Here is a 17,018-nt window from a genome sequence, read left to right as displayed (position 1 = left end):
ACTTTGTTTGTTTAAAAGGCCTTGTCGTCCACCTGGAGAATGTTTCGAAGGCTGGAATTTCCTCACTAGTTTTTAAAATTACTTTTGTTTTTCATGCCGATAGGCTAAATGTCACAAAATTGTTGGAACAGACAAATTCTGCAACAAACTCTAGGCCAATGCCTTGAGCTATACTAAGATGGGAAAAATATATATTGGGGACAAAGACACGTTGTTCGTAGTCTTGAGTACTTGTTTGGTTTATTGCAAGAACGATATAATTCTGGATACTTTGTGACCGCACCTTGTCTTGTTAACGCCTTGTGTTAACCCGCCCTGTTCTCCTGACAAATAATGTGATTGGATAATGTCTGACATATAATTGGCGCGTGCACTTGTCAATCATTTAAACCGGCCGCTAGCTGTCCAATGTTATTCGCTAAGGGGAAGACGCATTCACGTTTCATTGGTCAAAATAACACGTATCACTTCACCCGGAAGTAATGGAGAAGCATTTCGTAGGTTACGTAAGCCTGAATAGCTGTTGCTATTTCATAGCTAACGTTTTATTATATATATATATTTAATATATCGATGCTGTGGACGTATAGTGCTTATGTTTAGTTAACAACCCGACTTTGACGTTGGCCTTTCAGAGTAATGCGAACTTTGAAAGGAGTCAGACACTTGATGACATCAGCTACCATGAAACAAGCAGGTAAGAATGAATCCTTTCTTGATCGTCAGAACTTATGGGAGTTGTCTTGACGTGAACTCATTAGTGTGTTGTTTGTTGAGCTTCTTATAACGCTTCCTCGTGCACTATTACTAAATGTTTTGTCATGTTAAATGCGTAGTAATGCGTCTTAACAGTAATTGCCCTTCAGTGTCAGAGTTCAATATGCCAGTGCCGTGGGGAGAGATAAGGGGCAAGGTCTGGGGTCCTGACCATGGTCGACCAATACTCTGCCTGCACGGCTGGGCAGACAACTGTGGCACTTTCAACACTCTCATTCCACTGCTGCCAAAAGGTGTGTAGGCTGTCTGCCCGCTAGAGCACAGAGAATTATACAATGGATTCATGAGGAATTGTCATTGGAATTGGAAGGACATTCAGTTGCATAGTTGTTCAGTACGGAATGAGTCAGGCTCTTAGTCTCTCTCTCACTCACTCTCTCACTCTTATACAGAGTGGAAGTGTGTAGCTGTGGATATGGCTGGCCATGGCCTCTCCTCCCATAGACCTCCTGGAGTCTTCTACAGCTTTCCTGCTTATGTGGCTGACATAAGGCGAGTCATTGGAGGTATTAATAATTATTGAAATTAATTTAGTGGATGCAAATATTTGTCCTATTTCACACATGCACAAGTGTGTATTAATACAAATGTGTGGGTTGGAAATGTGTTTTTTGCATATCCCATTCTCTCTGAGACACCCTCTGAGAATGGGGTCATGGCTGCCTGGAGGCGACCCTGGAGCAATTAGGGTTAAGTGCCGACCTTTCGTTTACTGGCCCAATGCTCAAACCACTTGGCTACTTGCTGGTTTGAGCTTATTCAGACCAATGTGACCTCAGCTCCAGTAAGAGCTGAAAAGCAATGATTGAAAGTGAAGTTAGACACAGCTATATGAGGTTTCCTCATTCATTCTCTCCTAGGTAGGTGTAATTTTAAAGTATGAAGCTACATTTAGCAGATGATCTATCTATCTATCTAATCCATTGAAATGGTTTGCAGCTCTCCAATGGAAGAGATTCTCTATTATCGGACACAGTATGGGTGAGTGACTGTTCATCTTCATGTTAATCTCTCATCCACTCATTGTGTTCTGATCAGACATGGTTGTTTTCCTGTCTGTACAGACATCTGATCATGTGCTCTCCATTGTACAGGTGGCAATGTAGCTGGAATAGTAAGCATCTTAAAAAAATAAGCATGTTAATGCTGTTTCATATCTGTGTCTCTTCGCAATGAACAATATCCAGAGACAGTACGTGTGTATGGTGTGTGTGTGTGTGTAACCATGTCCTGTTGTCTTTGTCCAGTTCAGTGCATTGTATCCAGAGATGGTGGAGTCAGTGGTTCTCCTGGACTCCTATGGATTCTTACCCACAGACACGGTACTGAAATACTCACCACTCTTTTATCATTTGCTCCTTGGAACTGTTCAGGACATCCGCATTTTATAATGTCTCTCTACCATTGTGTCTCTTACCCTAGAAGGAATTGCATACGGTGATAAGACAGGGATTTGAAGGAATGCTTGAGTTTGAGAAGAAGAAAGATGAGAAGAAAGAGAAGGTTTACACCTATGAGAACGCATTGATGAGGTAAGACCACACTTCCTTGTTTTACACTTCTGTTATGTTGGGCTGTCTGGCCATAATCTCTCTGCTCTGATAATCATAGTCATTGCGTCACTCCTATGATGTGTTAATCACTTCCAGGCTTTTGGCAGCAAACCCCTCTCTCTCGGAGCAGTCAGCCCACATTCTTCTAGAACGAGGACTCGCTCAGGTTGAAGGAGGTAAAATGATCATTCTCTCCCTCGCTCTCGCTCGCTCACATTGTCTTTTTTTTCTCTTTTCACTTTGTTTCTCCTTCTTGTCATCTGTCGTACTCATGTCATTGTAATATAATAGTAATCCTAACACTTTCTATTTTTATTTCATAGGTGTGGTGTTCACCCGAGACTTTAGAATCAATCTGGTAAGACTAATCTTTTTGTGTTAATAGTCCTCGTAAAAAAATACTTTAGTACTTTAGTTGATTTGTATATTTGTATCTGTTTCTAGCAATCCTAATGTTTTCTGTTTCAGAAAAATGTTGTGCGTGTCAGTCTGGAGCAGAGTCTGGAGTTGCAGTCCAGGATACAGGCCAGAGTTCTAGTAGTGCTGTAGGACACTCTCCCATCATTACGCTATTTCACAATTATTACAGGATTATTACACAGTTTCTATTATAAACTACACTTTACCACACCGTCAAGCAATGTTTTTTTTACTGCTAATATGTTTTACTTGAAGATCTCTCTAATTCTCCTGATAGGGCGGAGGAGGGGTTTGAGAAGATGTTTTCTGAACCACAACAGAAGACATTTACCTCAACGCTACTTCAAGGGTATAAAGACCAAAGCGTGAGTATACTTATGTATACACCTATTTACAAAGAAACAATGTTCTACTCACATTCTAATGTCACTTTTATGGTTGCGACTGAAACATTTTAGAGTAATATTTGTATGTTGTTACTACAGTCATATTGTGCGCTGCTTCTTGCAGCTACAGTACTGTATAGATAATTAAGCAGAGAAGTTTTACCAGTAAGAAAAGTTTTAGCTGCAAACACTGACCTATGTAATGGCACTCAGATTGGTCAAATGCAGGGTTTTTGGGAAAGAATAGTTTATATATATTTGTTTTCAATCCCCCCCCCATCTCTCTCTTCCCCCCTCTTTGTGTCTGTTTGTCTGGTCTTGTCTTGTATGTCTCTCAGGGCATGGTGGTTAACGTACCTGGTGATCATCATGTCCACCTGAACACCCCTGAGACTGTGGCCCAACTCGTCACTGACTTCCTCCAGAAAGAAGCTCCTTCACACAGCACTGCGGAGGATACACAGGCAGCCAAGTTATAAGCCCCCGCCCCTCCCCCACTGTGTTAGTTAGTGTTTGCAACTCTCAGATACATGCAGTGTGCCTGTAGCCTTCCTGGTGCCATCCATCCATTCATAACATGAGCAGTATTAAAGGTAGACTCAGCGACATGGCGTAGATGCAGAAAGTAAAGAGCATAGTGGGTACATTTCCGCAACAATTCCTGGTGAACCCGTGAGCTGGACTGTGTGAGAGCAAAGTCTTGTATCTCACTCATCTCAATATCTGCGGTGCTGCCCGTGGCAACGTCATTCTGCTGAATCTACGCATAATATGAGACTGGATCAGTTTACAAATCTGTAGACACAGAATAAATTGCTACTTGTGCAAATAGACAACTGTTGCATAAACAGACTTTAAAGACTTTGAGACCATAATATTTATTATATTGTGCTGTATCTAAAACACACCAATACTTTTTTTTTAACGGCAGTCTGTCGAGCTAGAATACTTGATGTTTACCAGTTTCTGTATGTCATGTCTTTTTAGAACTGGGCTGTTTTCTCCCAACTGATGACCCGGTGATGCCTTACAGTGCCTTGCTTCTGGTCAGAACCTATTGAAATGCATTCATATTTTAATAAATCACACATTTTTATAAAAAAAATAATTGTATAGGGTTTGGCTTCGCACCAATCAGATGCAGACCTACGTGTCCACTTCCTGGATGTGGCCCAATGAGAAGTGGATGTGAGGTTGATCTATCAAGCTTATCTTTCCTACATATGGTCTTAGAGCTGAGTAACAATCATTCAACTAATTGGACAAAGGCTTCTTCCTGGTACAGTTTGACAATAAATAGGTCATCCTTCCTGCTCTTCAGTCTTATTTTAGTCATTGTCTCAGATAAAAAAACATGACATGTTGTGCTTTGTAGATGAGCAGTCTCCTTATAAGGAAATCCTATTGCTTCTGCCTGAGTGACGGATATGAAGGAGAACATTACCCTCTTACGCTGTGATGGTTTGTGCGTTAAATGAACTGGAATCGATTTCATGCAGAGGCTGGAGGAGGCGACCGGAGACATCTGAAGGGTCCTGGCCCAAAAAAACACCACAATAACCGTTGCATAACATCCCCCTCCACCCATCACTAGGGCTGTTGTCATAGCAATGCCCCCCTCCTCCCCTCCCTTTGAATGTGACGTCAGAACCCAGAGCAGTATGATGAACCTCTCTGTCATCTGTACAGAGAGTTCCCCTTGGATTGTATTATACCATCCAGCTGACGGTTGTGCTGCATTAGACCAATACATCATCTGATTAGTGACTCCATTGCTCCTCCATTTTATACTAACACCATATTCAGAGGAAGGCGGGCACAGCAGAGACCACAGGTATGTGCCGAAACCTGCTAGCTACCGTGGGGTGATATTTTTTGTCATGATCATGTGCAGTTACTCTAGCAGCTAATGTGTGCAATCATTTAACAGTGGACATAATCTATTGACACAGTAAAAGGAATGGCAATAGCCTGCCACAACTAATATACCTTAACACAGAGGACCATCTTATAGTCAATTTTGATAGGGCAGATGCTTGCACATAATAGTTGACTTGAGATTGTGAATAAGGAGTACGTTTCCAGGTAAAGCTGCACCATGTGTACAATAGGTAGATTGTGTTTGGTATTTGATCATCAGCTCACAATCTAATGTCCCCCGTCCTCCTGTACCGCTCCGTAACAGTACCATGTCCTGGATGTTCCTGGACTGGTTCGTCCCCATCTACCTGCTGGTGTCAGTCCTGGTGCTGGCCGGCTTCGGCACCTGTCTCTACTTCCTCGAGCCAGGGCTTCAGGACGCACACAAGTGGAGCAACAAGACTGTGAAGCACCATCCGCTGGTGGTCAGCTTGAACAGCAAAGACGAAGATGGCAATGCCCTCATATGATATGACCACACACACTACGGGAAGGACAGAAGCTGACCACATGGAGTGGAGCTGGGACTGGAGGACCGCAGGATGGTAGATAGAGACAGACACCTCCTGAGAGGTTTGGGACATGAGAGGCCTGACTGGGAAGAAACAGCATTGAGAGGAAGGCACTGTGGTCAGGTGGTGCCACCTTTTGAAATGTGAAATAACGTTTTCATAGAGAGGGGAAACAAAAAATGGGGTCATTTGAACAGTGTTAGTTCCTGTTTTCATGTTCATATTTGTGCCATTTCATGATTGTGCCAATTTTTACATATATTTTGTAACCAGACATTCACTGCATTTATCATTATGTTTATGTATTTTAGTGCATTTGAAGCTGACTAATAAAGTGCAATATATTTAAATGTTGAAACCACAAAATCAATTTTCCGAAAATGTCAATATGGCAGCTGCTACCAAGTCTCTTGTAAAGGTGTTTGAATGAAACTAAATTGCTTTCAGTAATGATATCAGTTATGTGCCAAATAGATTAGATCGATGATTAAATTGTTCAAGATGCCAAAATAATCCATTCAGAGGTCTATCCGAAGAAAACATTTGTATTTTATTCTCATCACACTGTCATTTTTTACTGAAGGTTGGTGGGAAAAAAGTATGTATGTATCATTTTGCACTTTTGACCATGTTACCATAATTATATATTCATAAGAAATAACAAAATAAATGGATTTATCACCACTTGAATACCCCGTGTTATGCACTAATTCTCAGCCTTGGAAAAAGTAAAACACAAAAAGAGGAACATTTTTCAAAGATGTGTTTCAAGATTCTCCACTGGAAAGCATTGTAGTCGTTTATCCACAGACACATTTATGTTTCCCATAGACAAACAAAATGAGGGGGGTGGGAGTGGGTGAGTGAAACAGTGCCGCTTTAGATGAGAGGAATGGGGAGAATGTAACTTTGGTACACACGACTTCCAGCTGTTCTCCCTCTCTCTCTCTCTCTCTCTCTCTCTCTCTCTCTCTCTCGCTCTCCCTCTCTCTCTCCCTGTCTCTCTCTCTCTCTCTCTCTCTGTCTCTACCTCTCTGTCTCTCCCTCTCCCTCTCCTCTCTCGCTCTCTCCCTGTCTCTCCCTCTCGCTCTCTCTCTCACACTCGTTTTCTCTCTCACTCCATGTCAACGACCCAGATAGAGCCTATCGCATACACTCAGGTCAGTGCTTGTTAAATTGTATACTCATCTTTATGTTTATTTTTAGTTGATCAGACTTGCAGTCTTCTGTAATGCAATGTAGTGCAGATGACTATTTGAGTATGCAAGTTTTCTGCTATGCCTTTTACATTAAAGTTATGTTTCTTACAGGCCTACTGCCAAACGTACAATAAAATATACAAACATAACATTTTTTAAATTAACATAAAATGTCATTCTCTCCCATTAACCTCTCACTCCCTACTCATCAAAACTGTCAGGCTTTGCAGGTATTCATAATTTCTCTTTGCAATGAGTTTTGATAACCAACTTGCAACTTGCACCTCCAAACAACCCCAGAAACTCCTACTAGTCCCACCGCCCCCTCCTCTCCAGCTCTCACCTATTGTCACAAAGAAACCCATCCAGATCTCCTCCTTTGACAGCCAGGGACTCCATCTTCATACAGAGAGGACTCTTGGCAACAGGACAACACATCCTATTCTAAAGCTCAAACCTGGTGTGTCTCCGACACTTCCTACTCCTAAGGTCAGGCTAGGCCCATCCCCAACACTTCCTACTCCTAAGGTCAGGCTAGGCCCATCACCATCACTTCCTACTCCTAAGGTCAGGCTGGGCCCAACCCCATCACTTCCTACCCCAAAGCCTATTTGGAAAGTTCCTATTCCAAATCCTAGCATCTCTCCAAAAGTTCCTATTCCAAATCATAGTGTTTCGCCACCACTTATCATTACAAACCCAGACCTCTCTCCAAGCCTTTCCATCCCAAAGATCCGGCTTGGCCCATCTCCAAAACTGTACTGTCAAACAATGTCATTGGAGAGCCAAGGCACAAAACAGACCTCCACGGTGGCCAAAGAAAGATGGGCCCGTTCAATCCCTATCTCTAGTACTAAAGGTCAGGCTGAGCTTCGTAACCAGTGTTCCCCTAAACCAGCAACCCATGACATACTTGATGAAGAGGTTCTGATGGACTTTGTAACACGTTCTGGGTTGATGAAACCTGTACCAACATCTTATTCTAGAGGTGTAGGCACACCGCCTGTTACGTACACCCATTCCTCTCCACAATCTCAACAGCCAGGGGCCTACAGGACAAAAGGCATGAAGTCTCAGGACCCGAACTTGTTGCAGGCCAGGCTCGGACTAAGAAAAACAGGAATGATAACAAAATCCAGTCCTGGGTTTCTTCTAGGTAAGGATGGCGTTTCCAAGCAAAAAGTTGCTGACACAATATCTGAACCAAGACCAAATGACCTGGTAACCCCATCAGGTACTGCTCTGTCAAGAGGTGTGGCAGCCAGACAAAATGTTATCTCAAGGAGGAAAGTTCCAATTATTGTTGAAAATGATTCTCAATCAATTAATTTTCAGTTTAAGTCAAAGAGGGGTGGACAGGGGTCCCAATGTGGCCTTGCTTCACCAAAAACATTCAAACACATTGGACATCTTCAGAAGGGACTTCAGTCTCAGGCTGCCAGCGTATATGCTGGTCGACTACCTTTCAGTCAAAAGGAATACTGTCAAAGTGATTCTCCTCCTATGCCTCCCAAGACACCATCTTGGAAAGAACACCTAAGTCGATCAACATCTGCAGCAGTTACAGAAGTCAAAAGAAGCAGCTATGACCTCAACCCTTGGGCAAAGAAGGGAGCAACATTCATAAAGGACTTTACCACCAAAGAGTCTCATCTGGAAGAGTCTACAAAGACAATCTTAGATGCTGCATTTCAACCTTTAGCACAAGCCAGCCCTAGTAGAAAATACAAGAACCTCCAAAGACCCAAATTCTGGACTAGACCTCAGTGTCAAAGTCTACCGACCGATACACAAACCATTGAGAGGAAACGGAATCAATCTAACCAGTCAAATAGCAGCATTTTGATGGGTAGGTGTCTTTCAGAAGTCAGTCAGAAACAGGAAGCCCTTCAGTCTGGGGTTAAAAGGTCAAACAGCGACAACTCCCAGACATGTCTGGTGGTACCTCTGACACAGGGGGCCTCCCTCACACTCTCTAACCTGTCAGAGGCCCCTGAGAGATCAACTATTAAACATGGACAGGGCTTGGATTTGGACCATTGCCAAAATATCAATAGTGGTCAAGTTATAGAATCCACCAAACCCAATCTAGATGAATGTGTGCTGCACAGTGGAAGCGTTCCCAAAATGTTCAGCCAATCACAGAAACCTATTTTACATCCTGTCCAATCGGCTTTACGAATGGTGAAGAACAACGACAACAATCACAAAGGAGTCCAAGGACTAAGGCCAGTTCATCTAGAACCCACCCAAACAGATCCACCTCCACCACCTGACCATGAGAGGCCCAACATAAACCCACCAGAATATTCCTCAGAAGAATGGACTGTGCACTGGCTCCTGTCCATGGAGGGCAACCAGCAGCACAAAACATCACAGGTTGGCCCAGATTCAGCAGAGGTCGCTGAGCAACCATCCCAACCCCAGAGCCAGGGTATAGACTGCTACATACCAGGAGAGATGGATATCTCACCATCACATGAATTGGATCACCCTCTTTCAAGCATGACGTTTGTTGATGAAGAGGCAGAGCAATTACATGATGACATCACCACATATCCTCGAGTGTATTTGTCAATGGGTGAGTAATGAGAAAAAGTTTCAATGAAGGCCATGCACATGATAGTGTAAACAAAATCGGATTTGCTGGTTATAATTTCTCTTTAATTCAGACTTAACATATTACTCTGAAATTCAGGATGAGAGAGATGGCAGGAGAGATTAACATATTACTCTGAAATTCAGGATGAGAGAGATGGCAAGAGAGAGAGAGAGAGAGAGAGAGAGAGAGAGAGAGAGAGAGAGAGAGAGAGAGAGAGAGAGAGAGAGAGAGAGAGTGAGAGTGAGAGAGAGAGAGAGAGAGAGAGAGGAGGGGGGTTAGAGAAGGCACTGGGGGGAATTTGAGACATGGCTCCTTATCAGAAGAGTAACAGACATGCAAGAACTGTGTGATAAAACCAAGTGTGGAGGAACAGTGGGGTAAAGTGAGTGACACATGACACAACACAAAACGTCTGCACACCATGTAGACTATAGAGAACCAACAAACCGAGACAACATGAACACAAAAGACAGCAGTGTGAGAACCTAAGAGCTAACAACAAAACGCCATATATGTGAGTATGGTACTATTTGATCATTGGATGCAAATGCTTCTCCTTTCAATTTTGTGGTGTGCTGTGACTGATTAAATGCAATTTGAAATATGGAATGTTGTAGTGAGTCCCAGGGTTGGGGAGTAACTGATTACATGTAATCTGAAGGGGAAAAACTGTAACTGTAATCAGTTGCGTTACCAGCAAAAATATTGTAATCAAATTATAGATACTTTTGAAAAAAACATGATTACTTCTTGGATTACTTTTAAATTCAAAAAGGATGTTTGCGGAAAAAAATACATTATGATACCTTTCAGCATTTAAAAAAAGGCGCAAGTTTAGGTTTGTTCCAGCTGAGAGAGACAGACCACAAGTCAGAGGCCACTAAGATGACACACCAAGTGTGTTTGATGGATCCTTTTCTCTTCTTCTAATGCCTCTTAAGGGGAAAGTAGGACAGGTAACTAGTAACAGATTACATCTATAAAGTAACCTACCCAACCCCGGTTTGGCCAACAGTGAATTATACAATACCAATGAAATTGTGTTTGGTTGTTGCTTTTCAGTTTACACACAACAATTTGATATTTTTTTTAGCATTCATGTATACAGACTTGCTATTAAGCATTTCATGAGAATAGTCGCTCATGACTTTAAGTTACCAAAATGCAAATTAAAGAAATTATGAAACATGAGACATGACTAATCTCGATAAATAGGCTACATGGATCAATATATTTTTCATGCAGATTTTTTATAGATTTTTGTTAATTACAATTTGGTCTAATCCAATACTGATTGGTTGTGCAAAATGACCAAAAATACTCAGGCGATGCCAAAAAGGTTTCCGAGGGGCAAAGTTCTGTTTGAGCATGCGTTCTGCATCATCTCTCTCTCTCATCTTGTCGCCTTGGTAACGCAAAGGGGGGCTCTCGACTAGAGAGAGAGAGAGAGAGGCAGAGAGAGACAGAAGGAAAGAGGTACTCAGACAAATCACATGACCCGTTTCCTACATCTTTGCTTCTCTATTTTGGACATCCATCGTTTATTCTTGAGAATTGGGTTGAAAGACTAGTCAACATTTCACTAGCGCGGAACAAAACTATTTGGGAAATTGAATCTATAAACAGGAATCGGTAAGTCGCGCAGCAATCAACATCACAGCAGACGAATGCGGACAGCTAGCATACCTAAACGTTAGCAAGCTAACTTAGCATCATTTATCCAGCATGGATGGAGCCGGGACAATGGGTTGGTTAAACAGGTTTTGGGGTGTAGGTAATCAGCTGCTACCGTGTAGCTTGTGAGGTTAAACATGATCGGGGTTATTGTTCAGGATATTTATGATCAAGCTAGCGAAATGTGGATTGATCTGGCTAGCCTTCAGTTAGACCGTAGAAACGACGTTAAAACGTGAATTAACCCCTCTCAGCTTGCGGAGCACAGTGGGAAATATGGCCCTAATTGTCGCCTTCAGAAATCACACAAAGATACAATGTGGACGCTCTAACATCATCATTGTAGTCTATCTTTGATGGGATGACAGACCACATATTCAGCCAGAGAATTTAGATTGAAATTTGAGAAATGATTTATGACAAAAAGAGAGGTTATACCAGGTGAAATGACATAGGGGGAGCATAGTAGAGAGGCCAAATATGTATTTTTGCATGATTTTGTGCAGATCTAGCTATCATTTGTGATACCACTCCAAATTTCGAGCAGACTTTGCATACTCTGTCAGAAGCCTATTTGATGTTGTGTATGCCTGTCTGATGTGTAGACTGTGTGTGTGTGTGTGTGTGTGTGTGTGTGTGTGTGTGTGTGTGTGAGCAAGAGAGAGGCAGCAAGCAACATAATATGGTTATTCATTGATGCTCTAAATTCAGCTGACAGACTGCTTTTCTGACCTGTGATCTACAGTACCAGTCAAAGGTTTGGACACCTACTCATTCCAGGGTTTTTTCTTTATTTTTTACTATTTTCTACATTGTAGAATAACAGCGAAGACATCAAAACTATGAAATAACACATATGGAATCATGTAGTCACAAAAAAGTTTAAACAATAGATTATATATTTGAGATTATCCAAAGTAACCACCCTTTGACTTGATGACAGCTTTGCACACTCTTGGCATTCTCTCAACCAGCTTCACGAGGTCACCTGGAATACATTTCAATTAACAGGTGTGCCTTGTTAAAAGTTCATTTGTGGAATTTCTTTCCTTCTTAATGCGTTTGAGCCAATCAGTTGTGTTGTGACAAGGTAGGGTAGTATACAGAAGATGGTAGAGGTCTACCGATTAATTAGGGCCGATTTCAAGTTTTCATAACAATCAGTAATCTGCATTTTTGGACACCGATTATGGCTGATTACATTGCACTCCACGAGGAGACTGCGTGGCAGGCTGACCACCTGTTACGCGAGTGCAGCAAGGAGCCAAGGTAAGTTGCTAGCTATCATTAAACTTATCTTATAAAAAACAATCAATCTTAACATAATCACAAGTTAACTGCACATGGTTGATAATATTACCAGTTTAACTAGCTTGTCCTTCGTTGCAAATAATCAATGCGGTGCCTGTTAATTTATCATCGAATCACAGCCTACTTCGCCGAACGGGTGATGATTTAACAAGCGCATTCGCGAAAAAAGCACTGCCGTTGCACCATTGTACCCAACCATAAACATCAATGCCTTTCTTAAAATCAATACACAACTATATTTTTTAAACCTGCATATTTAGTTAAAAGAAATTCATGTTAGCAGGCAATATTACCAAGGGAAATTGTGTCACTTCTCTGGCATTCTGTGCAAGCAGAGTCAGGGTATGTGCAGTAGTTTGGGCCGCCTGGCTCGTTGCGAACTGTGTGAATACCATTTCTTCCTAACAAAGACCGTAATTAATTTGCCAGAATTTTACATAATTATGACATAACATTAAAGGTTGTGCAATGTAACAGCAATATTTAGACTTATAGATGCCACCTGTTCGATAAAATACAGAAAGGTTCCGTATTTCACTGAAAGAATAAACGTTTTGTATGATAAATGATAGTTTCCGGATTTGATCATATTAATGACCTTAGGCTCGTATTTCTGTGTGTTTATTATATTATAGTTAAGTCTATGATTTTATATTTGATAGAGCATTCTGACTGAGTGGTGGTAGGCAGCAGGCTCGTTCATTCAAACAGCACTTTCCTGGTTTTGCCAGCAGATCTTCGCAATGCTTGCTTCACAGCGCTGTTTATGACTTCAAGCCTATCAACTCCAGAGAATAGGCTGGCAATACTATAGTGCCTATAAGAACATCCAATAGTCAAAGGTATATGAAATACAAATGATATAGAGAGAAATAGTCCTTTAATTCCTATAATAACTACAATCTAAAACTTCTTAACTAGAAATATTGAAGACTTATGTTAAAAGGAACCACCAGCTTTCATATGTTCTCATGTTCTGAGCAAGGAACTTAAACATTATCTTTTTTACTTGGCACATATTGCACTTTTACTTTCTTCTCCAACACTGTATTTTTGCATTATTTTGTTTCATTATTTATTTGAGACTAAAATTGTAACGGCGTTCTTCGTTTGTCGCAAGAAAGTCGGACCGAAATGCAGCGTGTTGGTTACTCATGTTTTTTAATGAAAACAAATGACGATTACATGAAAATACTGAGACAAATACAAAACAACAAAACGGAACGTGAAACCTAAATACAGCCTATCTGGTGAAACTACACAGAGACAGGAACAATCACCCACGAAATACAAAGTGAAACCCAGGCTACCTAAATACGGTTCCCAATCAGAGACAACGAGAATCACCTGACTCTGATTGAGAACCGCCTCAGGCAGCCAAACCTATGCAACACCCCTACTCAGCCGCAATCCCAATAACTAAAAAACCCCACTACGAAATACAACAACATAAACCCATGTCACACCCTGGCCTGACCAACTAATTAACGAAAACACAAAATACTAAGACCAAGGCGTGACAGAACCCCCTCCCCCCCTAAGGTGCGGACTCCCGGACGCACCTCAAAACCATAGGGAGAGTCCGGGTGGGCGTCTGTTCATGGTGGCGGTTCCGGCTCGGGACGTGGACCCCACTCCATAAATGTCATAGTTCCTCCCCTTCGCGTCCTGGGATGATCCACCCTCGCCGCCGACCATGGCCTAATAGTCCTCACCCAGAACCCCACTGAACTGAGGGGCAGCTCGGGACTGAGGGGCAGCTCGGGACTGAGGCAGCTCGGGACTGAGGGGCAGCTCGGGACTGAGGGGCAGCTCGGGACTGAGGGGCAGCTCGGGACTGAGGGGCAGCTCTGGACTGAGGGGCAGCCCAGTACTGAGAGAAAGCCCAGCACTGAGAGGAAGCCCAGTACTGAGAGGAAGCCCAGCACTGAGATGAAGCCCAGCCAGGCAGTTGAATCCGGCAGATCCTGGCTGACTGGCGGATCTGGAAGAGTCTGGTTGACTAGCGGATCTGGAAGAGTCTGGTTGACTAGCAGATCTGGAAGAGTCTGGTTGACTAGCAGATCTGGAAGAGTCTGGTTGACTGGCAGATCTGGAAGAGTCTGGCTGACTGGCAGATCTGGAAGAGTCTGGCTGACTGGCAGATCTGGAAGAGTCTGGTTGACTGGCAGATCTGGAAGAGTCTGGCTGACTGGCGGATCCTGGCAGACTGACGGCTCTGGCTGCTTCATGCTGACTGACAGCTTTGGCAGCTCCTTGCCGACTGGCAGCTCCTTGCAGACTGGCAGCTCCTTGCAGACTGGCAACTCCATGCAGACTGGCAGCTCCATGCAGACTGGCAGCTCCTTGCAGACTGGCAGCTCCTTGCAGGCTGGCAGCTCCATGCAGACTGGCAGCTCCATGCAGACTGGCAGCTCCATGCAGACTGGCAGCTCTGGCTGCTCCATGCAGACTGGCAGCTCTAGCTGCTCCATGCAGACTGGCAGCTCTGGCTGCTCCATGCAGACTGGCAGCACCATGCAGACTGGCAGCACTGGCTGCTCCAAGCAGACTGACAGCTCTGGCTGCTCCATGCAGACTGGCAGCTCTAGCTGCTCCATGCAGACTGGCAGCTCAGGCTGCTCCATGCAGACTGGCAGCTCAGGCTGCTCCGAACAGGCAGGATGCTACGGCAGCGCTGTAGAGGAGGAAGGCTCTAGAAGCGCTGAACAGGCAGGAGACTCCGGTAGCGGAGGAGAGGAGAAAGGCTCCGACAGCGCAGGAGAGGAGAAGCGCACTGTAGGCCTGATGCGTGGTGCTGGCACTGGTGGTATTGGGCCGAGGACACGCACAGGAAGCCTGGTGCGGGGAGCTGCCACCGGAGGACTGGTGTGTGAAGGTGGCACAGGATGGACTGGACCGTGCAGGCGCACTGGAGCTCTTGAGCACCGAGCCTGCCCAACCTTACCCGGTTGAATACTCTCGGTCACCCTGCCAGTGCGGCGAGGTGGAATAGCCCGCACTGGGCTATGTAGGCGAACCGGAGACACCGAGTGCAAGGCTGGTGCCATGTAAGCCGGCCCAAGGAGACGCACTGGGGACCAGATGCGTAGAGCCGGCTTCATGGCATTTGGCTCGACGCTCAATCTAGCCTGGCCGATACGCGGAGCTGAAATATACCGCACCGGGCTATGCACCCGCACTGGGGACACCATGCGCACCACTGCATAACATGGTGCCTGCCCAGTCTCTCTAGCCCCCCGGTAAGCACAGGGAGTTTGCTTAGGTCTCCTACCTGGCATAGCCATACTCCCTGAAATCCCCCCCCAAGAAATTTTTGGGGCTGATTCCCGGGCTTCCATCCACGTCGCCGTGCTGCCTCCTCATACCAGCGCCTCTCCGCTTTAGCCGCCTCTAGTTCCTCCTTGGGGCGGCGATATTCACCAGGCTGAGCCCAGGGTCCTTTTCCGTCCAGTTCTTCCTCCCATGTCCAATTCTCCAAGTGGTGCAGCCTCTCCCACTGAAGCTGCTTCTGTTGCCTCTCCTGTGGCTCCTGCCTGTTAACACGCTGCTCGGTCCGTGTGTGGTGGGTGATTCTGTAACGGCGTTCTTCGTTTGTCGCAAGAAAGTCGGACCGAAATGCAGCGTGTTGGTTACTCATGTTTTTTTAATGAAAACAAATGACGATTACATGAAAATACTGAGACAAATACAAAACAACAAAACGGAAAGTGAAACCTAAATACAGCCTATCTGCTGAAACTACACAGAGACAGGAACAATCACCCACGAAATACAAAGTGAAACCCAGGCTACCTAAATACGGTTCCCAATCAGAGACAACGAGAATCACCTGACACTGATTGAGAACCGCCTCAGGCAGCCAAACCTATGCAACACCCCTACTCAGCCGCAATCCCAATAACTAAAAAAACCCACTACGAAATACAACAACATAAACCCATGTCACACCCTGGCCTGACCAACTAATTAACGAAAACACAAAATACTAAGACCAAGGCGTGACAAAAATTAATTTTTATTTATGTATTAAGTAAAAATTTAAGTGTTCATTCAGTATTGTTGTAATTGTCATTAATACAAATATATAGATTCAAATCGACCGATTAATAGGTATCGGCTTTTTTGGGTCCTCCAATAATCAGTATCGGTATCGGCGTTGACAAATCATAATCGGTCGACCTCTATTTGAAAGAAGACCAAGTCCATGTTATGGCAATAACAGCTCAATTAAGCGAAGCGAAATGACAGTTCATCATTACTTTAAAACATGAAGGTCAGTCAATCCGGAAAATCTCAAGGACTTTTAAAGTTTCTTCAAGTGCAGTTGCAAAAACCATCAAGCCCTATGATTAAACTGGCTCTCATGAGGACCTTCATGGTTGAATTGCTGCAAAGAAATAACTACTGAAGGACATCAATAAGAAGAAGAGACTTGCTTAGGCCAATAAACAAGAGCAATGGACATTAGACTGATGGAAATCTGTCCTTTAGTCTGATGAGTCCAAATTTGAGACTTTTTGTTCCAACTACCTTGTCTTTGTGAGACGCAGAGTGGTTGAACGGATGATCTCTGCATGTGTGGTTCCCACCGTGAAGCATAGAGGAGGAGGTGTGATGGTGTGGGGGTGCTTTGCTGGTGACACTGAGATTTGTTTAGAATT

The 17,018-nt window shown here is 43.7% G+C and overlaps 2 protein-coding genes across 4 annotated transcripts in view; both read left to right on the top strand.

Moving 5' to 3' along the window:
* Positions 1 to 468: 468 nt before the first annotated feature.
* On the top strand, positions 469 to 6,258 carry LOC135524742 (serine hydrolase-like protein). Of its 2 annotated transcripts, none has more exons than XM_064952542.1 (13): positions 469 to 697; positions 867 to 1,010; positions 1,170 to 1,283; positions 1,717 to 1,758; positions 1,872 to 1,891; positions 2,025 to 2,099; positions 2,203 to 2,309; positions 2,427 to 2,506; positions 2,654 to 2,688; positions 2,799 to 2,875; positions 3,028 to 3,115; positions 3,475 to 4,970; positions 5,322 to 6,258. In XM_064952542.1, exons 1-12 carry the CDS (start codon positions 640 to 642, stop codon positions 3,613 to 3,615), a joined length of 981 nt encoding a protein of 326 aa, XP_064808614.1. In that variant the 5' UTR covers positions 469 to 639; the 3' UTR covers positions 3,616 to 4,970; positions 5,322 to 6,258. The 2 variants fall into 2 exon arrangements, with proteins under 2 accessions (XP_064808614.1, XP_064808604.1); XM_064952532.1 differs by having other exon boundaries at positions 2,200 to 2,309.
* Positions 6,259 to 9,746: 3,488 nt separating this feature from the next.
* LOC135524732 (neuronal-specific septin-3-like) overlaps positions 9,747 to 17,018 on the top strand; it is a 31,905-nt gene continuing 24,633 nt past the window's right edge. The window contains exon 1 of one of the 2 annotated variants that reach the window (XM_064952511.1): positions 9,747 to 9,883. The gene's annotated coding sequence lies outside the window, so the exon portion shown is untranslated. Of the gene's footprint in view, positions 9,884 to 10,829; positions 11,002 to 17,018 lie in introns of those variants that run through there. The other variant, XM_064952521.1, reaches the window with a different exon arrangement.

Source organism: Oncorhynchus masou, chromosome 4 (assembly GCF_036934945.1).
Source record: "Oncorhynchus masou masou isolate Uvic2021 chromosome 4, UVic_Omas_1.1, whole genome shotgun sequence".
Taxonomy (NCBI): Eukaryota; Metazoa; Chordata; class Actinopteri; order Salmoniformes; family Salmonidae; genus Oncorhynchus; species Oncorhynchus masou.
Note: the sequence above shows the minus strand (reverse complement) of the source record. Positions and strands in the feature narration are given on the sequence as shown.

What these genes read in the sequence shown, in the direction of transcription:
- LOC135524742 (XM_064952532.1), top strand. Translation starts at nt 640, where the DNA reads ATGCGAACTTTGAAAGGAGTCAGACACTTGATGACATCAGCTACCATG. An exon ending in CATAAGGCGAGTCATTGGAG is followed by an intron (nt 1,284 to 1,716) that starts GTATTAATAATT and finishes AATGGTTTGCAG; the next exon opens with CTCTCCAATGGAAGAGATTC. An exon ending in TATTATCGGACACAGTATGG is followed by an intron (nt 1,759 to 1,871) that starts GTGAGTGACTGT and finishes TCCATTGTACAG; the next exon opens with GTGGCAATGTAGCTGGAATA.